A 24,109-nucleotide genomic window follows, 5' to 3' on the forward strand; every position below is an offset into this window, starting at 1 on the left:
CTGTGCATGCAGGTGTCTTCCCCACTGTCCTCCAGCACCTAACACTGGGCTCAGACACTCCCTGCAGCCAGAGGCCTGGATATTCACACGCTTCTTGAGGAGATCTGCTCAGACTAATTTATTGTGAGGTTGGGAAGGGGTAGGACTAGGACAAAGATAATAAAATCTGCTTTTATTAATCCCCAGGATTTATTCCTGAAAGCAATTACTGTTTGCAGGGTTGATACCATAAGCAGGCATTTTAGTGTCCCAAGTGTTTTTCTAGAGGAAGGTTTTGTAGTTCTGCTAAGTTTGTACTTTGGAAGCCGATGGGAATTCATCATAGGCACCTGCTGGTGGGACCAGGTATTGAACTGCATCTTGAGTGTTCCAGAAAAGCAGGGGAATTCTTCTCCTGTAGTGTATAAACTGTGATACAAGCAGTTCCTTTCTTTCTGTCCGACTATATTCAATGTCCATTATGCTCTCAAAGGTTTGCTGAGGCTGCCCGACAGAGGGACATGGAGTTTTGTGGGAAGCAAGCTGTTGGCCATGCTGCAATCTCCACCAGACAAGCTTTGGTAAGCAAACACAGTCACACTTGTCTTGTCCTGGAAGCAGATTTGCTGAACTGTAATTTGTGGGCCAGTAAAGGCCTATATTAATACAAGAATTGAAATTCCAGGGAAGTTGATAAACTCTTATAACAAAACACATGCTGAATATCATCTGGGAGTTGCCCATAACTGGAGCTCTTTTTCTGATTAAAAAAGTGTCAGAATATGACAGTACAAAGAACTGGGGACAGCAACTTCTTCAGACTCTTCTGCAGTTATATTCCAGGGTAATAGCTGTAGACAATCAGAAACCTGGCGGCTTTTGCAGTACTTTGAGAAATCTCTTCCTGTTCTTTAGGGCTCTCTGCTATTGGAAGTTTTGCTATTCCCTGGTCACTAGACACAAGACCAAAGGGCAGAGCCCCTTGGGAGAACCGGAAAAGTAGAGTTAACCATTGGTGTCTTGAAGTGATATCCTGTTTTGTTATAGAAAAGAGAATAATATAAACAGTTCCTTTAGGAGAGTACTGCTGGTTAGGGGGGATTTTGTTTATTTTTTTTAAATATGTTGAAAAATCTGATTACTCTTTCACCTATTCAGAGCAGCAAAAATGGCTTGCAAATGTGAGAGGGTGGGCCTTTGGCCTGTTCCTTCCTAGCACTGCTTCAACAGCAATTTGGAGAGTTTAGAGGGTCTATAAGCTTGGTGCTGGAGTTGAGTGATGATTGTGCATCTTGTTTTACTAGGTCAAGCAACCATTGACTGAGAGAAAAACTCCAACATTAACACCTGCTGTGTTAGCACTTCTGGAGAGAATACAAAAAGAGAAACATAAGCCAGGCAAAGAGTTCATTTAGTCATATTTATGTGTTTCTTATAACAAACCCTGAGTTATTTGAGGTGGGGGAGGCATTTTTTAAAGCAGATCCTAGGCTTTGGAATCCTGTTTTCTGATAGAATAATGTAGAATTATAAAGTTTGACTTTTTTTGCTGGGCTTTTTTTTGCAAGTCTTGACATGAAATCCAGAACTTATTTCTGCACAACACTTGCTATAACTGAGAAAGGACAAAAAGTTCCAAGGGGATGTTGTTGGTAGTGAATGGCTTTCCTGGTCATTATCTTGATCCCTTGTGTGGACTGTATGCACAGAGATTTTCATTTGGGTCCTCAAGAGAGACCTCAGGAGTTAGAGGCCCTCAAGCAGAATTATCTATATAGACCTAAAATATAGAGTCTGGCTTTGAAGTTCTTTTTGCCCATAAAGAACTCCATAACCTTTACTCTTCAACTTTGAGATTTATTCCATCCTTTTTACCTTAAGTCATTTGGATGAGGTACAAAGCTTTGTGTGTTGTTTTTTTCCAAATGCCCTTGAAGATTCAGCTTTAAAATTAACATCACCACTTCCTAAAATAGTTCCCTCTAAGCAGGATACCCCATAATATGTTTTCTAGGAACCATTGCTACTGGTAATCATGACCTGTATCAGTCTATGTTTAGAAGATTTTTTAAAAAGTTATTTTAAAGGTTATAACCTGTGAATTATAATACACACTGTTCCTTGTATCAGTATCTTTGATCTGTATATTTCTAAGGTTTGAGAATTTATGTAGATTATCATGTTTTATGGCAAGTAAATTTCAAAAATAATGATCTGCAGAGAACTCTTCAGAAACACCGAAGAAAACAAAAAAATCTAGTAGTGTATCTACTGGGAAAAGATCCTCAGGAAAGTCTGGGTAAGAAATTATTATTTTTTTTTATTTCAATATTGTAATGTAAAAAGGAATTGTTTGCTTTGGTTATATAGAATATCCTGTTGCAGTGTTTGCAGTATGAGCTCCTTTGTATTAATTGAAGTAATCAATTTCACTGAAACCTGTAGCAGAGCTCCTCAGGACCCCAGTGTAAGCTGCTGAGAGTACTAATTTTGGTGTTGAATGGTCTTTGATTTGGAAGAGCCCCATCCCAAGCAGGCAGTGACTGTGCTCTGCTCAAGAAGATTTGCTACTCAATAGTGCAAACCTCTCCAGCAGATCTTGTGCACTTGAGATGTCCAAGTGTGTGCACTCCCATTGTCCAAGTGTGGAAGATGCAAGCATTCATTTCAGTAACAACGATGTCAGGATGACAGTGTGGAGGTTCTTCCTTCTCCCTAGAGTTTTGTTTCCCAGACCATGATGTTTGGTGCTCCTGCTCCTCAGACCATGCAGTCAGTGGGGTTCCCATCTCTGGACATGCCAAGCCATGTCAGAGCAGCAAGAAGCCCTTCCAGCCCTTGTTCAAGGTGGTTGTGGTGCGGTTGCTCAAGAGGATGGCTCAGATGGTCAGCATCTTGCACCCCTCTGAAATGTATACAGCTGCAGAACATGAGTCCTTAGCAGGAAATATGGCCAAGAATGATTCCCTCTAGCTGACAAGGTATTTTGGGCCTGGGAGAGATGCTTGTGAGAGTCCTTGGAGCACGGGATGAAAGGAATGTGCACAGAACAGTCAGTTGCAGAGACTCACAGTCAGAGTTGTTGCAGGTTCCTCTGTGTGCAGTTTTACTGTCCTTGGTTGCTGCTGGTCAGTGGCTGGATCCCTCAGCTGTGGGGAAGACTGCAATGGGCAGGGGAGTGTCCAGTCCACAGTGCCATTATCAGCTCTACCCACCTCCTTGACTTTGCCAGCCACAGGAAAACTGCTCTCAGTACCCTGTGGTGTCATCTGTGTTACCTGGGACCATGTTAACAGCGTAGTTACTCCTCTGGTTATCACACAGGGTCTTGCAGCCCACCAACAGGGATCTATTGATACCATCACCATTCTCAAGGTTTAGTCACTGAATTCTGAAACCTGGGGCTTGACACCTCCTTTCCCTGGGGATACTGGCTAGTCCAGGTATCACTGGAGTTGTAGTTGCAGAGGTCTGGGACAGCCACTGCCCCCAGCGGGTCCCAGGGACAGACATCCACACTCACATCTTAAATAGAGGGCAGTGGAACTGTGAAAAAGACTGGTCTAGGTGAGCTTGCATGTGCTGGGTGTTGGCAACTGCTGCTGCATTTTCTGTAGCACTTGAGCTTTGCCAAGTGCTTTACAGAGCACTTTGGGCAGGTGAGAAATCAGTTTCAGAGCTACCCACAAGCCTTTTTTAGCTGAGAAAGGAGATGTGAGAAACTGGCTTTGAGTGGTGTGAATAAATGGTCTCATCCCTAATGTGCCTGGAAATGGTTTCCAGGATGAGCTGCTCCATCATCTTCCCACAAATACAGGTTTAATCTTCTTGGAGAAAATAGAGTAAAATATAAAAGCTCTTTCTATAATAAGAAATAGCAAGTATATGGCTTGTTGCTGCTTCTAGACCACAAGTGGACAACAGAAGATAAGAGTGACAGGTCGGCAAGGATGTGTTAAGGCTTTCTGCTGACACATTATGGAAGATCTTAAGCAATGCAGTTTTTCAGCACCACTTTCCCCTGAAATGCTACAGTTACCAATAAAATAAGCAAACTGTAATTCATTGGCTCAGGTTTGGTTGGGGCTTTTTCTCTCTAGGCTACAAATCTTATTATGCTATCCTATTTAAAGTTGTGAGATTATTTGCATCCGCTGCCAAGATGTAATTAAATGATTGCCTAGAGGGGTGGACATTACCAACAGTTCATTCGATGGTTTTAACAAAATGTAGGAAGATGCAGTACCATGTGATTTTCTTTTTCTTTGCCCTAATGCTTTGATATATTGAACAAGACAAGTGGACATTGTGGAACTTCATGTGAATATTTAATAGAATCTTCCAGTAAACAGTAAATGATAGTGATTGATACATGATAAATGGCCATGTATGCTGTGCATCTCTTCAAAGCACTTTGAGTTCAGACTAAAACCAAATCTCATTCTTGCATTAAACACTTCAATTGCTTCTAAAAATTCATCAACAAGACAGAAATGTTGTAGACATATATCCCTTCTTATTTTTTTGGTCACTTGATCCACTGTCAGCCTTGGATCACCTTCCATAAACTTTCAGTGATGCAACAAGTAGGGGCTTTTTAGCCCAGTAATTTTCAGTAAGGCTTTCAATTAAAATCCATAAGGAATTTTCTAACCTATTAAATGCTCATTAAGTAAATGAAGATGAAAAGTAGTTGGACACAGCAGTAATAAATACCATATTTTAAACAGTTTAATTGAACTACTTAGACTCTAGCTAATAATGATTAGATGGATCCAGAAAGGATGACACTGAAGCAACTGTAACTCCTAGAGCTAGAAAAAGCAGGCATGACAGTAGCCCCAATATATTAAAGCAGTGCTGTTTAGCCTTTCTTTCAGTCCAGGAAGAAGAGGGAAAAAACCCCAAACCCATTCCAAACTATACTGTGCAATGTTACCACAGTTGGTTTCTTTAACAACCAAATAAATGAATCCTCAAATTTAGAGCAAGTTTTACTGTATTTACTGTTGTGTGTGTGTCCCCATTATTTTCTGTCTGTTTATAGAAGTGTAGGATTTCATAGCTTAGTTTCCAGTATCTTACAAAAAAAAAAAAAATTATATATAAGGGCAGGAATGGTGTATTGAGGGAAAGCATTTTAAACATTCCACTAGAAATGAACCAATTATTAATATATGGAATGTACCACCCCAGTTCAGACTGGCTATGAAAAATTTTCTGAAACTAACAGCAACCCACTGACTAAGGAAATGGAAAGTTCTAACAGGAAAAGTTCGTGAATAAAACTGAAGGAAAAATAAATTAACTTGGTTTCTGATAGAAGATGGGAACTTAGCAATGGATCAACTTGTGATTACACAACAAGGATGCAGTCTTTTGTTCCATGTAGTATAATTTTAGTTTCTTGACATTATTTCATCAGGTTCAGGTCTTTTTTTCTTCTTTCATAAAAAGAATACTCTTTTTATGTGACCAAATGTTTACTAACTTTTGTTCTTTTACACTGTGATTTGATTATAGTAATTCTGTTGTTTATTCACCACGTACTGCTCTGCTTCTACAGGTTTTCAAGCAGAGTTCAGATAAAAGAGTATTTTTATCTCTATTTGAATGTGAGGTAAAAGATCCTAAGATCTCTCCCAGATCCCTTACCTGCTGTGCCATGGCCATGGCAGCTCTCTGCCCTTACATCCCCTTCTCACCTTTGGAGGAGGACTGGGCTGAACCAGGGAGGGAGGACTGGTCAGTGCTCGAGCTGCTGCCTTCCTCCACTGTACCCACAGTGGATGTGGGGCTGCCTCTCCCCACACTGGAGCTGTCACAGCCCTGCATGAGCCAAAGGCAGTGCCACCAGACGTGTCCTGCAGCTTGAGCCTCAGCCACTGATGGCCTCTGAGAAATGCTCACAGAGGTCTCCCTAACAAACACGTTCAGAAAGTCCAGTCCTGCTTGCAGTATTAGATAACTCGGGGGTATCTCACGTCTCTTGAGTTGCAAGAATTTTAAAACAAAACTTTTTTTTTTGACAACATAATTTTTTGAAATAGCTTGCCTTTCTTTGTCATGGGGTATCATCAGCTTCTGCTACATTTATGATGCCAAGAATCTGGAAAAAGAAAATTGAATGGGCTGATGGGTTTAAGCAGCATTGCACATTTAAGGTTTGCTTCTGTGCTTTACTTGCAGACACTGTGGCTTTGTGCTTTTAAAGTATTTTAAAATGCATCAAAAGAGGTTATTTTCTTTTTATTTGAATGACATGGTCTTTAATCTGTAGTTACATATGCATTGGTAAGGAATGCTTATCATCTTTCCATATTTTGGAAGAGACTGAGATCAGGCAGCAGCACCTCTCTTGGCAGCCCAGAGCCCAGGTACTGTGCTCCAGGGCTGAAAGATCAGCTGGAAGAACGTGCTCAGTATCTGCATAATGTTTGCTTCTTAAAATACATTTAAATTCAAGGGCAAGTATTTAGGTAATTAAGGACACCTCTTATAAAAGCACAAACCAAAATGACAAAATGTATATGATCAGGCAGTGCTACAAATTTTTTTTTCGTAGCAAAGAATTTTTTGTTGTAATTTAGTTTTTTGTGTTTTTTTACAAGTACATAAGCTTGCTTGAAGCCAAGTGAATACAATTTGCACAAACAAGGAAAAAAATATACAGTTAAGTGCACACACACACACCTTTCCACGTCCAGATGAAAATACAAGCCTAGCTGTAGAATGTGCATGTAACACTGTTTGCAACATTTTCCCTATTCTGGAACTCGTCATTTAAATAACTACACATGACTGTGCAGTACCTGTTTGCCTCCTGCTGTTGTCATTACAGGAATGACCTTAAAATTCCTTTTGGTTTGTCTTATGCCAAAATTTTCATGACAAAAAATCCCCTCAGCACTGCATCTGCAGAACATATTCTTTCATGAGCTGCAGTAAGACAATCCTTAATCCAAGTACCAATCAACTTGTAAGAATATTCAATGACATTGTACAACTACAATGATCTGTATCTCAGTAACAGCAAAACAGCAATAATTTAAGAATTATTTTTTATTTGAAGCTCTCTGGAAATATTCCTGTGATTAATGAGGGAGAGGAGAACATGCTTGCTCCATGTTATATTAGTAATGGCCATTGGTACTATGAACCCTCTTTGGATTTAACAGAACAGTAGTTCTTGGGGTTTGAGAATTTACTCAGATTCAGAAATTCCGTGTCTGTTTCAGATGAAACAGAATCCATTAGTAACTGAGCCATCCACTAAAACTGTGATTATTTTCTGTAGCTGGTTTGTTAGGCAACAAACTAAATTGTGAAGAGTTTGTTTCTTTGTTTAATAATGGCATCTACTGAAAAATGTGATCTTTACAATTTCTGCTTGTTCATGCATCAGGTACTGTCACAGCATGCACACATAGGGCTGTCACACCAACCCACTGTCCACAGGAACCATTCATGGACAATTTACCCCAGGAAACAACCAGAAGTCCCCATGGCTCTAGTCTGCAAGAAACAAAGGCTGGAGTCCCACTGCAGCAGTCCTGATGTTTCTGAGCAGAACCCCCACGAGTAAAATGTTTTCAACCATTATCACACCCACTAATTTCAGCTGCCACTCGTAAGGCAGGTTCAGAACCTGGTTTTGAACAGGGCCCAGTGTCAGCTCAGCACCACAGCCCCTCTTTGCATGGACCTGCTCCTGGCTCTATAGGGGAACCACTTGGGCACAGGCTCCCCTGGGCCAGGGCTGGATTTCCATGAAAGCCCGTATTTTCAGATGGTTGCAATTATTAATCATTTCCCAGACTAAACAATGGCCATTTTTATCAACAAAAGGTGAATAAAGGCCCCTTAGGTAGGATGCATTATTTTTTATTAAGTGTTGAATAAATCAAGCTGTTGACCCAATGGGATACCATAAGCTTAAATTTAAGCAAATGCTCAAATGCTTTACTAGAAAGAGAGAGAGAGAAGTGTCTGATGTCTTGACAGATCCAGCTCTAAATGAAAATTAATGTTTTGTTCTAACTTGAGACAATTCACTTCTCATTCTGAGAACTGCATGTATCCAAGACTGCAGTTCTTACACAGCCATTCAGAAGTGGTAGTTATTTCCAGCCCTAGGAAAACGGCACACAGCTGAACTGCCCGCCAGAAAATAAAATCTAGTTTAACATAATCATAATAGTGATGAACTTCATTGAAGAAAGTGAAACAAGGACATAAGATTTACTCTTGGAATGATTCTGATTTAAATTAAGGATTAATAAATTTCATTAATTAAGTGCTTAATAGAAATCTATCTGATGTTGATAAATTGTTTGTTACATTTGCCATGTGTACAAATTTGCTGTAATTTATGGCTCATTAAACTGATTTCTTTATGATTTCCCCCCTCTTCCCAATCATCCTAACCATATTTCTCCTATTGCAGCAGCCATAGTTTTATTGTGCCTGTTATGATACTTTGCTGTCACTGAAGATAGTTATTCAGTTGTTTGCATGAAAAGAAACAAAAATATAGAGGGAGCTGAGGGAAACATGTTAGTTCTACTGTTGTCATATGCTAAAAAACTAACAATATGAAAAATAGAGCTTCTTGTTTATTAACATCCTGAATTTAACTACCATGTTCATAACGTGCTTTGAAAACATCTGGGGCAGTTTTTCTTCAAAACAAAACAAAAACAACCCGGTCCTAAAAGATTTAAGTAAGAAGCACAGTCTTAAAAAAAAAAAAAAGGAAAAAAACCCACACAGGATGATGGTTACTTGAAGGCATGGTGAAAGTGAGGCAATGTTACAGAATTTGTAGTGGATGGAAAGGAGCGAGGAAGATGGTGCAGCTGGTTTATGGCCATCCCACCAGCTGCTAGCTGAAGACCTTGCTGTTGGCCAAGGCCATTCAGCCTGTGTGATGGTTCCTCTGAGCCAAACGCCATTGTGATGTCCCCAATAGTGTTCTGGTTGTCACCTGGTGGGAGCTGCCAGAAGCCCATCACATGAGTGAGATCCATGAAAGGCAGGCTCGCAGTTTCAGCTGCTGCCTCTGTCTCTTTGTGCACTGGGTACTTGTTAGTATCCCCTACAGGCCCTGAGGAAGCTTCTTCCATACTGATTTTGAGGAGAGACTGAGGTTCTGGTAACGGCAGGTCCTCAAGAAGATGCACATTGTAACCTTTAACATCCACTTTTATCGGTAGATTCTTGAGGGATCCTGTGGCAAATGAGGTAGAACTAAGGTCGTATTTGTTAGGCTGATGAAGGTTCAGGTTGACAGGGACAGCTGCTGAACATGGTGTGGGAGGGACAGCCGGGATGCTGTCTGCACAGCCAATCCTTTGCAAGTGAGGAGAAGACTCAAGAGGAAGAGCAGTTTGTAAGCTTGACTGGGAATGAAGATGTGAACAGTTGTATTCCTCTGTTTCTGAACTATTCACAATCCCATTTGGCACAGGGACCCTTTCAGGAAGAGGGGACAGCATGCTGGCATCTTCCTTCAGTCTGTATGAAAAGAGCTGGTCAAGGAGACCCACTGAGTCACCATTCTGCAACCTGCTCTTCAGCAGTTCTTGAGGATGAGTCTTCCTAGTATGGCGTGTCAAGTGGTCCTTCCTCCCGAACCTCTGGGCACAGAACTGGCACAGGAAGTCTTTGCAGCCTGTGTGAACCACCATGTGACGTCGCACATCTTTGCGGGTATAGAAGTGACGCTCACAGTGGTCACACTTATGTTTCTTTTCCTTCATGTTGCCAGTCGGCTTCCCTGCATGACTTTTGAGGTGTTCCAACAGAACCTCAGTACCACCAAACTCTTGGGCACAAACCCTACAGGTGAGGTCCCCGCTGGTGGCAGCATGAAGAGCCAAGTGCCTCTTGTAGCCTAGCTTGGTGTTGTACTTCTTGCCACACTCTTCACACTTGAAGGCCATCTTGTTGGGGTCATGAGTCTGAAGGTGATTCTTTAGATGGTCCTTCCTGTGAAAGGTCTTTTCACAGTAGCCACACTGGTGAGATTTCTGTGGAGAATGAGTGGCCGAGTGCCTAAGAGAAAAAAACAAAACACAGACACAGAAATGTTATTTGTGTTCACATTTATTCTAGTACATTTACTCTTGCAGCCTCAAAACTTGAAAACGCTGGAATTCTCAAAGGAAGGCATTCTCACTACTTCTCAGGTTATTAATAAAAGCCTAAATTTTGGGGGGGGGGGGGGGAAGGAAGGTGTTAATCATAAAGCATAGAGGAGCTTAAAACTGCTCAACATAATCTTTTTGAGTAGCCACCATAATTAAGGGAGACTAGTCTTCTCCAATTCTATCAAAAACAGTAATAATAAAAACTGGACCTCAGGGATTAACTGTCACTAGAACACCCCAAAGGAAAAACATGTCCATTTTTCCCCCCCACATCCCCAGTAGAAAAGGAATGCCTTCAGAGCTGTACCTGAGCAGTTTATATTTTGAAATGAAGGCTTTTGTGCATCCGTGCTGTGAACACTTGTAGGGACGCTCCCCTTTGTGCGCATAAGTGTGGACCGTGAGCTTGTCAATGGAATCAAAAATCTTCCCGCAGAGTCGGCAGGGAAAACTATCTGGCTGCTTCACTTCTTTTCCCTTCAGCAGTGAAGACCGACCATTTCTCCATTTAGGAATAAACCTTACAAGAGCACCACAAGTGCTTCCTGAGCTGGCACAACTGAACTTTGCAGCAGAGGAACAGGAAATGGTCCCAAAGCATTGAGTAATGCTTTTGCCTAATGACGCTCCTCTCAGTTTCCCTTTGAGTTTGTTTTTTGTTTTTACAGGTCCCAATTTATTTGGTGGTCTGAACCTCGTAGGAAGGACTCGGTCCTTATGGATGCACTGGTGAGATTCCAGCAGAGCAAAAGTTGCAAAAGTGCTTCCACAGCTGGAGCATATCCAAGAGTCTACAGGCTCTTTCTGCAATGAGAACAGAGACAGGTCTTCCTTACTAAACATTCTAAGAAATGGTCATATTCTTCTCACTCATCTTCTCCTGTGCTTTTCTAAGACCCATCATTGTCTCTGGTGATATTTACTTCCATGTGCTACCACCTAGTTGTTCAACTGGCAATAGATTCTCTCTAGGAGTAAAAACTTGAAGGTAAGGTAAAGGTTGGCTAAATACTGGTTTGTATGTTTTTGTTTAGCATTTACTGTAACAGTCCTGAGTCCCTTCACCTTTGTTTATCTGTGCTTACTGAATTTCAAAGTCTCTACATTTGTTGCATTGATGAAATTACTCATAAACAGTTGTAAATTGTACTTTTATCCTTGGACTGACATAGTTTATCTACTATTCCAGCCACATAAAAATGGGATGGGTTTCAGTACAAAAATGTAGTTTAGCCATACAGATTTCCTTGTATCTTGGGCTGACTCCATGCTTTACCACACAGCAATGGTCAATGGCTCCAGGAGAGGCTTCCTCACTTGGCTTGACATTTGGCGTTAGACTTCCATTAACTGGATAAGAAACACCTTAGGTTTAGGGATCTCAAGCCTATCCTGACTTAAAGCCTTTTTTTTTTTCCCAGACAGGGTATTATTTGGAAGAATTACTTGGAAAGAAGAGCTCTACTGGATTCAGTTGAATTCACTTTAAATGCTGATATTATAAACATTCCAATGAAAAACAATTACCAAAAAACTCCCATCACTGATGAAATATACTTCCAATTAATGCATGACCATGTACCTCCTCAACTTCATCTACCTTTTATGTAAGTTTCTCATACTCTGTCCTTCTTTTCCCTTGTTCTTGGGCTAGCTTGCTCTGGAGAGCATGGTGAAGCAGTATCCAATCCCTCTTTATTTCCAAACTGAGGCCTCCTCTCTGCTAAGACTTGTGCCTGATGCTGTGGCTCTCCCTCACCTTCCTTCTGGGGAATATTCTGAACGCCTCACAAGCCTTCTTGGAACATGAATTTCTGGTTCATTTGTATTCCTGGTTCATTTGTTTCACATTCTTTCTAGATTAGGTATTGATTTCACAGTCATGTTTTCAACACTTAACAAACTTCTCCTGTCAGTTTAAGGATTTCTGCTATGATACAGAGGGGAAGGTATTTCAATTAGTAGAGAAGGGTTACTGAACAGGAAAGACTGAAATAACTAGTGGGTACTCTGGCCAATCAATCAGAGCAAAAGAAAGGAAAATGGTGAAAAAAGTCTGAGGCTTGACAGCTTGGTTATCCAAAAATTAGTGCCCATCTTAAGTCTTTCCATTACATCAAAATGGTGCCACTTACTTCTGACTATATCTGATGGCTCCATTGGATTACAAACACAGGACAGGAAGAACAGCCTTTCTCTGGGTAGCTGCTTGGCTAAAATTGCTAAAAGCACTCTGTGGCCTACACTTGCATTACTAGAGTTATATAAACAGAGAAAACACATAAATAAGCCATTATTTACTATGTCTAGTGATGGCTTCAATGCAGAGTAGGAGTACTTACTGCTACTGGAGGCAAAGGAGAGACATCTGATTCTTCTTTAATGAAGACTGCAGAAGCTTCCATAAATTTGGCATAATCGGCAGCATACCATACTTTCAATTCTGTGTGGGGTTCAATTGACTGTGAATGGAAAAAAACAGCACCTGTTTACTTGTGTCAATTTTCCTAAACCAAACAATAAGAAAAACAGGAGAGCCAGGGGTGTTCAGAGTTTTGTCCTTACCCAGACTGCATTTTTTGACTCTGTTTTAATTATTGGTAACTCAGTTTCAAGATTCAAGCACTTATTAAACATTACTGCCCGCTTTCTTGATTGACACTTTCTGTTTCTAAAAGTGGAATTGCGTATGCACAGAGATTTGGGGTGAGGGGGGCCTGTAGCAGGAGGAATGCCTCAATGCTCATAATCTTTGCTCAGTGAGATCCATTTGTCTGGGATGTTCAGACATCCATCAGTCTTTCCAAGCAATATCCCATGCCCATTCCTTGATGTCTGGAAGCCCTCTGGACACAACACTTAACTACAGGGTACAGGCAAAGGAAAAATGCCTTGTGAATGCACAAGATCTTGGATGCCTCCTGGATATGTTATGCTGAGCATGGGTGCAGAGCTGATCAATATGTGGACTGCAAGGCAAATTGGCACCTTCCCCGGGCTGGCTCTAATGTGTCAGGTTTGCTGTGAGCGTGCCTTACTGTAACTCTGCCCTCCTTCCACTGAAGCCTTCCCCCACAGGATTAAAGGAGCCCATAATCTGCAGTCTCCCATCCAGTCATGCTTGCCCAAATCTCTCCTTGGACTGGACTATGACCTCTTCTGACAAATACTTTCAGTCAATAATATAGCAAAGAGAAAAGGAGAGGCATGATTACATTCACTGGCCAAAGATCTATTAGTTCTTTAAATGAAAAGGAGAAAACTAAACATGATTTATATGACTCCCTGACCCTGTACACATTTTCTTCATCTATAATAAACACTAACATTGCTGCAACAAGGGTAGAGCCAAACTGCACTGTACTTGTAGTTTTATTTTAACTAAGATAAACATGTGCCACCAAAAAAAAAAAAAAAAAAAAAAGCAGCAAACTAGCCTAGAAAGAGAGCAGCTGAGCCTTATTCCAGAAAACATGACATCATAAAATCCACTTATTCTGTAATATTGGTGTGGGATAAGCATGGTAAGGAAAAGACAATGTAGATTGTGAATGCAGACAGGTGAGGGGTTAATTGTGGGTTTAATGCTGAAAACTGAGTCTTGTATTCCCAGGCACAAACCTGGCTGCCAACTACAACCAGCGTGGGTTGGGTGTACATTTTAGTAACACCTGGCCTAAACAGAAATTGTCTGTCCAGAATTCTCCACTCAATTAAGGACATGAGGCAGAGCCATTAAGTAGGAGGCTCATCACTGTGAGGCAAAATGTTTAAGGATGTCTGGGAGCTTGGCCTGTGACAGCTGAGACTGATACCCACAAAAAAACTGCACAGCATGACACTGTCACTACTTTCTGCCCAGCATTCGTAGACCAGCAGCCATTTCCTTAATGGGAAGGAGAGCTGGTCAATGTGACTTTGAAGGGAGAGCAAGTGCATCAGTGTGTGAAACAGTCAAGTTAATTCAAAAGCTCTAAACTCAGTAAAACTGACATTAAATATCAATATGCAAATCCACTACAAGTTGTCTTACTCTGTGCCAATTACTCTTATTGTCACTGCAGCACACACATGAAACTCTCCTGGGATCAGACCAACAGCAACCATGGATTATTTTTGTTTCCTCACAGTTCCATACCTTTTAAAGCATTTATTTCTAAGGATTGCAGTGATTAGGTCAGAAAGTAAGCTAATGGTGGTGGTGTCAAGATGCCACTTACACATCTGCTTTAGTAGCTGTACTTTCATGTCACTGAAATCTCATTTCTTTGTAAAAACAGTGGGGAAAGGAGCCAATCCTACTCCTATTTTAACACACTTTACTAAAAATGTTTTGAGAAAGTATCTTCAGAATGAGCCCTAAGCCAGCCTCACAGCATGACCAACAGGGTGTGCCTAAGCGTAGCACAAGGCCATCGCATTCATTGACCAGGACAAAATCTGCTGGATGCCACAGCACCCTGAATGATACTGGGACTTGGGAGAAATAAAACCCAAATAATGCTCTATGACCCACAGCACAGAAAAGGTTCCAAGACACATGCATCATCCTAGGACACGCTTTGTGTCAGTGTATAGGATGCAACTCTCCATTAATGCCAATGTGCAGAGTTCTACTGAAGTCAGCAGAGAGCTGGTTCAATAGTATTTAAATTATTCTGGAAATTTTAAGTTACTAGTTTATAACAACTACTTCTTGGAAAAGTTCATGCTTCCCAAATATAGTATTAGTAATCCTGTCAATTTTACAAACATATAATGCATTTCAAATCAAGCTGAAATCTCAAATGATATGGACTGCATGAGAATCTCAAATACAGCCTAAATATGTCTCAGGGTAGTATATACTATTTTACTTTTTTTTTTTTCTTAATAATTATGTTGATATTAATTCTAGAATCAACTATACTCCATACTGTTATAAAAGACTTCAAGGGTATGAAATGTTATTCTCTCATCACCACTATACAGTAAATATTTTTCTCACTGTGCAGGTGGAGAAACAAAAATGGAATAAAAAATGTAAATACTGCTATGCCACAGATATATGTGCCAATCTTGGATATGAAACTGAAATACTGGATTTTATTTCATAGTAACTACTTTTCACTAATATTCTTTTTTTTTTTAATTTTTATGTTGCTCACAATTATATAGAAGCATTATGTTCAACAGATAGATTTCTTTTTCCCAAGTGTGCAAAAGAGTTATTTCTGATTAAAACCAACTCTGCCTAAGAAAAGGGCCAAAACATGGAAATTGTACATGAAGATTCACTCAACACCTTGTTCCTGAGCACAAGGCAATGTGCTCAGAAAACAATATGTGTCCAGAAATGTAATAAAATAAAGGAATTTGTTTGTTATTTCCAGAATGAAGAACTCTTGAACGTAATAATGCCAAATAATCCCCCCATATACATCTACCTGGCATTAAAGAACATTCAGTTTAAACACTATCAGCAGTGAATGACTTTTATCTTCCCTCGGCTCAGTTTCTTCACTACCCACAGCAGCAAGTACACAACACCTTTTCCTAACAAACCCCATACACTGTTTGCTTTACTACAGATTAAATGACATTAAAGGTGGTATTTAAGTAATGATCCAGTTAGCAGAATAGAATCAATCAGTCATTGCAAAAGAGTTAGTCCTTCAGAACCTTTGTCTATAAATTTCCTTTTGGATGGCAGGTAGAGCAATGAAGGTTTAACTACCTTGACTGTTGTGAAGTAGACTTCTCCACAGTGCTGATAAGCCACAAGAGTCTGTTCTTCTTGGTTCCGGGCTAGCCGGACAAACATCATCCAGTTTCCACAGTCCTCATTGGGAGTGTCCAGAAAGTACTTCCCTCCATCTTTCAACACCTGAAACAAAGTGGGGGGAAGAGGACAAATATGATAAAACCAAGTCCTGTATAAAGGTACATTAGTTTTCTCTAATTTGCAATCAGTTATCTATCTTGTCTTGGTCATATATCCCTTGAAATCATGGTTGTTTTGAAATGGATCACTCTTAATGAACACTGAGTGCAAAAGAAAGTGAAGTACGAATGCCTGCTGAGCACTCTGCTACTAAAATAACTGTAGGCCTTTGTATGTATTTTCCATTTATAGTTCATCATTTTTATGTTATATAAAGATAATAGTAAGAACTAAGTGCAGGCAGGTAGAAAGATAAGCTTTATGCCTTAATCTACTTCCTGAGCACTTGATAATCTCAAGCCTCAGTGCTACCACATTTTGCATGGAACAATTGTATAGCTTGTGTTAATAAGTCCAGAGAGGTAACATACAACATAATGGCATTTTAACAGTCTTCTCTTTTTCCTCTTAACAATGCAAAAGTAAATACAAATGAACAATTGTGCCAGAAAGATCTTTTTCTTTTACTTCATTCTTCCTAGCTTCTCCCCTCCAAGAGAATGCCCCATGAGGCAAAAACTACCAACCTCAAACAAGACTATTGCTTTTCGGCAATAATGTCTCAAATATGGACAGACAAAGCTGCACAACTAATGACAGCACAGCCTGTATTTGTTCTACTAACCACATAACTGAGCAAGTAACTGCAAAAAAAAGTTGCATTTTCATTGCTTCTGGGAACTATTTTATCTAACTTCATCATGTTTCCAATGAAAGCACCTGCCTGTTGGACAAGTTTGGTCACATACTCATGCTAGGGAGAAGTCAAGGCAGCTACTGCTGTCATGTAGGAAATCTGGGACTCTAATCTCCTCTTCTGAAGAAACAGTCCATTCATCAGCCAGAGCTGCGCTTATCACTGTATACTTTTAAGCAAATGGTGCTGACTGATAGAGGATAGGGTGTGGTTTACAATGGCTTGGTGAAAAGGAAGGAACTGGGTGCTTAGCTCATCCATCCATTGTTAGAGAAGTACATTTTCTGTATTTTTAATAGTGTCTAATCAAAAGACTGAAGATATTTAGTTACAGAGAAGAACAAACCTTTTCTGGTGTCCACATGCTATGAAAATCCCATAGAAGGACAGTGTTATTTTCATGGCAGATAATTCCCATGATTTCCATGTGCAAATCAAGCTTACAGCAACTACTGAAGCTATTACTAGCTTGAGGCTCTCAAACTAAAGTTCAGAAGTATTTCCTCACAACACAGTGTTTTCCAGCCCCAGGCCTCTGGAGAAAGCTCAAAGGAAGACACAGAGTGTGTCACAGCACAGCTGCTGCTGGTGCCTCTCTGTTCGGGGGCGAGAGGGCCTGATAGGAACTGCAAACTCTGGAAGAACCATGATCTGTTGGGAAGTCCTGACAGAGGCTGTGGCTTGACCATGGATTCATTGTATGACACAGAGCTGTGCTCAGCCACGACCCTGACAGCAAAATGCAAAGACTGGGGCCCAGAGGATTGCAATCAACTGCAACTCCCAAGGAATTCCTGTGGGAAAGGATGTCCATGTACATTTGTCTAAGCTGGTTTAGTCCTGAGAGGCCACGATTTTTGCTGGATAAAATACAAATAATAGTGTCATGGTCCAGGTGCAACAGTCAGTACCTATGTGTGCAGCAACAGAAGGTATCAGGCCTAAATAACAATCTGATTAAATAAGCTGAGGTAGTGCACTGTGCATCAAAGTCTATATATAAATTAACAACTATTATTAATTAATAACAATAACATTTAAAAATAATTAAGATTAATCTTTCCCTATCAGTTTCTCCCTACTAAGCCAGTGCCTTAGTGCATATTTCTGTCACTCTCACTAACTCAGTGCACAAACTCAAACCTCCCAGTGGTATGGTGCAAAGCACAAATCCTTTTGTGTTACCTGGGAAGAAAGTTCAGTAGCCATGGTCCCTGAAAATCTTACCAAGAGCTATCAGACTGATAGGCTTAACACCCTAGAAATAGTAAAACCAGAAAGCAGGAAACCAAACTTCTAGAAAACACACTATGCAAGAATATTTGGGTACTTCAGTACTTGCTGTACTGCCTAATAACGTGATTTACACTCATACTTACACATCAAAAGTACAAATAATGAGCTACATCAGATGGCAAATTGACTGATTAAAATACCTAAATAAGTATGAGCTGCTAAAGACACATATGCACTCCATAGAAAGGCAGTGGGTTTTTACCTGCAGGACTAATCTGCTCTCATCATAGCATGTCAGTTTTGTAGACAGTTGACCAACATAAGGGCCAAATTGTGTTCTCTTCTGTATTACTTTCTTTGCAAATACACCAAGGACTGTGAAGAAAACAAAGAGCAGTCTAATATTAGTACAGACATCACAAACTATTTCTTGTATGCTTACAGTTGTGAAAATTGAGATAAACAAAAGAGTGCAGAACACATGGATTCTTTTTCTAGACAAATAATCCCACTAAATAATTCTAAGGTGAAGAATCCTAAAAAGGATGTAAATAGGTACTGACTTTTTTTTTAATGGGAACTACATTGTATAAAAAAGTACCAAAAATCCATGACAGGATGTTAAACTGAGTATGCAACACAAACGTGTTGATACTCCTCAATCTACAAACTCATGTTATCATAGTTCTCTGCCTTTTGGCATAATTTGGGAGGTTGTTCTCTCCCAATAAGAGTGGAAGAATCTATAAAAACACAGTATTAGCCTTCTTAATCATTCTGGTTATTCCACTGCCAGATCAATGGAGTGACAGTGTAGGCATCTTGTCATTCTCTGTCTGAAAAGCAATCTAGGCAGGACTAATTATACACAGGTAGCTGTGGAAAATTTCCACACTAAGAACATCATTCCTTTGTTCATGTTTGGGCATTCAAATTGCTTTGCTTTCACAAGGAAACAACAGTCTTTCCACAATATGAATTGAAAATGCTGCAAAAGGTAAATTACCCCCCTGTGATCTCTGAAGTTTGCAGGGGGTGGATAAGGGATGTCATTTACCATTTTGTTTCTGACCTTTCATTGAATACTCTTTCCTGTTTTGCATGCTTGGGGAAAAAGAAAAAAAAGTAGTAGTGCATGGCTGTTATTATTAGATACAAATTCAACATTCATTAAACTTGGATTGACTGAACAGAGCTAACTGGTTGTTCACAGCTAAATGTCACACCAGCTCTGGCTAATGTCCTGCCATCAGTTCATGTGTCTGTTACCAGAAACCAGTCACAAAAAACAGTGGCTGACTGTGAGCTTTAGCTCAGCTGAAAACAGTCTTCATAACACAAATGCCCAATGATTATGCCTTGAGTTACTCATGAAATCAGGAGTCTTTGTCTCCTTTTTTCCAAATGTGGGAAAAAGAGCTAAAATACTTACTCTGCTGGTTTCCAGCTCTCAGCTCCAAGACTCGCAAAGTGAGGTAGTGAGGTAGGGTGAGGCGGGCCCGGCTGGGAATAACCCTATCTTTAGCCCTGATGAGTGGTCCGTGGAGTTTGCATTCTCCTATAAGGCTTTTACCGCAATCCTCACACCCTACAAATCCAGAAAAGGGAACCTGTTACTAAAAATGACCAACTGCTTTCCAATTCTGTCTCTTCTAATTTTGTCATCTTGAGAACACATCTGGAATTACGAATGCTTTTCTTCACATCAGTCTTCTACATTAGGTAGTGAAAAGATTATCTGCAAGTCAAAACTAAAGAAGGAAGGTTTAAAATAACACCTCCAGTTTGTGCATTCTCTCCCGAGCAAACTGGTGCGTCTTGACCTCCAAAGATTTATACATATTCTCATTCAGGTGCCTTTAGAGACTAGGATGGGAGCAAAACTGGACTTCACTGCCTGCCCAGCTGTAAAGATGCAGATATTTATACAGAAATGTGGACAAAGCTGTTAGCAATAACCTAGGTAAGTTTGGTCCCTTCCAACCTTACCCATTCTGTGACTAAGAAATTCTGAAATTTGCAGAGATCCAAGGAATCCAAGAAAGACTTTGTGTCTGCTGCACAGACCATTCTCAGTAGAAGATGAGACCCTCAGGGTACCATGAGAAATGAGTATGATGGGTCCTACAGCCACAGCTCAGTTGACAATCATGCAGGGGCAGACTCCTCATAGGCTGCACTGCCTGTGGAAGTAAGGAAAAGGGGCACACTGCATCTCCCAGCTGTTGGTTCCAATAATGACATCTGCAGGCTGAACACACGGACCATCCAGAGAACCCATTAAAGAGAAATACATGTCTGCAAACTGACTTTCCCCTGGCACAGTGAGATATTTTTGGTTTAGTGCAGCTCAAACTGGTTGCCAGGGAAACTCATACAGAGCAGTGACAAAACTGAGCAATGAGACTTTCCAGCAGAAGGTCATCTCAGCACTGGTGTCACACAGGGCGATGGGAAAAAGGGGACTTCTTGCACAAAACCTTTTTATAGACAGTAGAAACCAAACCAGTGAGCCAACAATGCTTTACGACTGAGTTAAAAAGAAAAGCTGATATTGGTCATCCATGACTACCTCGTTTTGTTTTCCTTCTGAAAACTCTGCTGAGCAAGTCTATTCAGTAAGTGACAATACAGAACAGAGGAGGGGAGCCAGAACAGCCAGGAGAGCCCAAGGGAGCAATGTAGCAGAGACTGGGGCAGGAGAGGTGAGGCTTCATCACAGACAAGGGCTCATAACCAAGGGGCATAAAGTGCTCAGGAGACACTGCCTGGGGAGACAGAGATAGTCTTTGAAAAAGGACAGTAGCACCAGAAATATTCATATTCAGGGTACCCCAAAAAGGTTTCTGTTTGTAAACACAAGCAGGCACTCGACTAAATCATGCACCTTGAGAGTCTAGTCCAAAATCTCCCCAGATAAGCATAAAGTATTCCTACTTCTTTGGGCTCTCCATCAACTCCAGCTGAGAAGATAGATAGACTTGTGTGTTGGTCAGGCTGCAAGCACTACAATAGTAAGTATTTTTCAATAATTTGTGGACCATGGAAGTTTTCTTCTTCCATGGCTTCCAGGCTGCACACCTGCACTGTGAATAGCTGGAAAACATTAGTTATTTTTGCTAGTGCTACAGATAAAGAACATGCCCCCTACAGCCATCACTTAAAATGCACAAAAGGCCCAACAATATAGCTGCCAGGTACATTTTTTTGTTATACATTTGTTTATGTACCCAAAAGTCCTTTACAGCTGCAAGGCTGCAAGAAAATAAAAATATTTCCTTGGTGATTTAACTTAATTGGCTTTTAAATAAATTCACCCTTCTGAGGGCAACAAAATTATGAGGGCTTCCTGAGCTTGCTTGGAATAATAGTGACTTTGTCTCAAGTCAAACAGCTCCTGCTTGGAGAGTCAGTGTATGCAAACGGCCGAAACACATTACCAAAAGCAAAACAGAGACAAAGAACCACTGTTAGAGGAAGGATGTGTCTAATCATAAGTACACGACCTTATCAATCCATGCCATACCTCTGTGATTCATCACTAGCAAGCTCCTGAGCAAACCTTCCAGCCACACCGAGGCAGTGCCCACCTCCAAGGCTCCAGGGTGGGCAGCTCCCAGGAAGGCTGCAAAGGGAAAGCAGGGGGAAAAGGGCATCCCTTGAATCAGCTTCCAAATTCTGTAGTGCTCCATTAGCTAACCCTCCTTGGTCCTCCAGATCCAGGACATAAGGTCTGAAATGATTCACACGTAGGTAGTAGAGAGGCTCTCCTCTAAATTCAGGAACTGCTTTGCATCTAACTGGGTGTTGAGCAAGGGTCTCCAAGCTGAGCAGCGCCACAGACAGCTGCCTAGGCAGGACACCTCAGCAGCAGCAGAAAACCACCAGCCAGCCCTGCACCAAACTACCTGCAGAGCTGGAAGCCCTATTAAGCACCTTGCTAGCATGGCCTGGGATTCTGACCAGGCACAGCTGCCCAGCACCTTGAAACATGAGATTAGCTTAGTTGGTTAGAGCATGGTGCTAACAACACCAAGGCTGTGGGTTCAGTCCCTGTACACTTAAGAGTTTGACTTGATCACACTTGTGGGTCCTCTCCAACTCAGAATATTCAGCAATTCTGTGAAATATCCAGAGCTGCCCAACACTTGTTCTAAGGTTTTCTATGTATACAGGTCATGAAGATAAGTAGAATGACTTAAGTTATTTAATAACAAGCAAACTGGAATTACATTCACTACACAGCATTTCTGACCCCATACCAACATGTTAGTACCCTAACTGCAAATTTATTGTATTCTAAAAAATTGGCAGGTGTACCAGAAAAATAGGATTGAAACACTGCAAATAGAATACCTTCAGGAGCTACTGAAGGAAATGGAGATCTTTGTAATTTCTCTCCCCAAAACTAACAGTGCAAAACTGTCAAGTTCACATTCCTTCTCAGAGACAATTACAGGCCAAGTAATGATCCTTTGTGTTTCAATGCTAAATTACAGATGCCATTGACAAAGGAGTGTACATAGAGCCACAGCACAGAGCTTGTAAAGCTCACACAGATTTTATGCCACTTTTTAACTTGGCTGATTAAGTAAAATATATTTTTTCAACAACAGCTTCAGAACACACTCTAACCTGTTCTGAAATAGGGCGCATCCAGCTACGGAAACAACATACACTTTGTTGTATTAGCACTAGAAATGAAAAACAGTTGGTCAGAAAAATCACTTTCTGTAGAGAAGATTTCTTCTGCTTCTTGCTAGGCACCTTAGTACCCCGACACTTTTTCAGTTTCCTGGCTCCCTTAAATTGTATTTACACAAACAAAATTGATGGATTCGAGGTTCATATGCAAACATGCAAGAAAAACTGCCACTATTCCTCTGCTTTGTTGTGATTTAGATGAGTAGGCAACAAAAAGAAATACACAAGATTTACAGGAGTTACAAGCTGTTAAAAACCAGACTGTGTCATTTACTACATCCTTAGAAAAACAATGCTATATTGTCCCCTAGAGGGTACTTCTTCATTCTTCCTCTGTCCTCCCAATGATTCTGACAAAATTCCAAATAATGCCTTTGTATCTATCTGTATATAAAACTGCACAAGCTAATAGATCTTGCAGCTGTTAACATTTTTATTTTGCTGGACCTCCCTGGAGCAGAGGGGAGGAAGGTGTACAGAAGAGCCCAGCCCTGGAGCAGGTGCAGGCTCTGACCAGGTTGCAGGAGTGCAGACACCACCTCAATTGCAAGGACAAACCACTGAAGGGGCTAAGAGAAGGGTGGGTACATCCTCCAACACCCCCAGCTGGTACCCCTGCACCTGAATGCCTCTGCTCCCACTTCTCCCTCACATTGGGAGGCATGGTTGGCAACAGCTTACCCCTGGCTTTCCCCTGCTCTTTGGGTCATCACAAAACTGAGACCCGCTCCCTGCAGGATGCACTCCCACCCCATGAGCTGACTGGACACTGGTGGCTGTGCTCCCAGGGAGGAGAATGGGCTGTGAGTGTGGCTCACCTGTACTGGCCTCACCATGCTGGTGCTTCGCCCCAGTCCAGGTCTAGGTGACAGTTCTCCTTTGCTGCAGCCTATACAGCCTGACAGCCCCAGCTGCCAGCCTGCCTCATCCTCCACACAGCTCTGGGGCCACCACGCTGCACTGGGACAAGCTCCCACAGCCAACAGTAGCCAAGCTGGCACGGCAGCTTGAGCAAGCTGGACTTGAGCACAGTCAACAAACTGGTTTCCAAAACAGCAGCACGGCTGGAGCACTGTGCCACCCCCAGAGACACAAGCCCGGCCTCGGGGAGAGCTCATTAGTGTGGGCGAGGAGCCACGGGCTGCGGTTCCACAGAGCCCCGCTGCACAGATAACAGGAGCTATACATAGCCATGCCAGGAACTGCAATCACTGTCTGATAGCTCACACATGCCACCGGAGCCTCAACCAGTCAGCAGCAGAATATCACTTCTTAAGCCCAGTTTGCTAAAAACTAGACGCCTATCAGGACCTCCTCCCCACGTTTTCTCCCACCCCTGCTTTCAAGTGAGACTTTACAGTACCTGAACATTTCAGTGGCCCACAAGATGCCTGTGGTGCAATTACGTCCCCTGTGAAG

General features: G+C 41.3%; 1 protein-coding gene across 1 annotated transcript in view; it reads right to left on the bottom strand.

The window, feature by feature from the left end:
* Window positions 1-4,285: 4,285 nt before the first annotated feature.
* PLAGL1 (PLAG1 like zinc finger 1) overlaps window positions 4,286-24,109 on the bottom strand; it is a 47,751-nt gene continuing 27,927 nt past the window's right edge. The window contains exons 3-8 of the mRNA XM_036381074.2: window positions 19,419-19,574; window positions 18,249-18,361; window positions 15,847-15,996; window positions 12,473-12,592; window positions 10,438-10,934; window positions 4,286-10,035 (exon numbers count right to left, since the gene is read on the bottom strand). Of these exons, the coding sequence (XP_036236967.1) occupies window positions 8,760-10,035; window positions 10,438-10,934; window positions 12,473-12,592; window positions 15,847-15,996; window positions 18,249-18,361; window positions 19,419-19,574 (2,312 nt within the window). The 3' untranslated portion in view covers window positions 4,286-8,759. The remainder of the gene's footprint in view (window positions 10,036-10,437; window positions 10,935-12,472; window positions 12,593-15,846; window positions 15,997-18,248; window positions 18,362-19,418; window positions 19,575-24,109) is intronic.

The sequence above is a fragment of the Molothrus ater genome, chromosome 3 (genome assembly GCF_012460135.2).
Source record: "Molothrus ater isolate BHLD 08-10-18 breed brown headed cowbird chromosome 3, BPBGC_Mater_1.1, whole genome shotgun sequence".
NCBI classification, from domain to species: Eukaryota; Metazoa; Chordata; class Aves; order Passeriformes; family Icteridae; genus Molothrus; species Molothrus ater.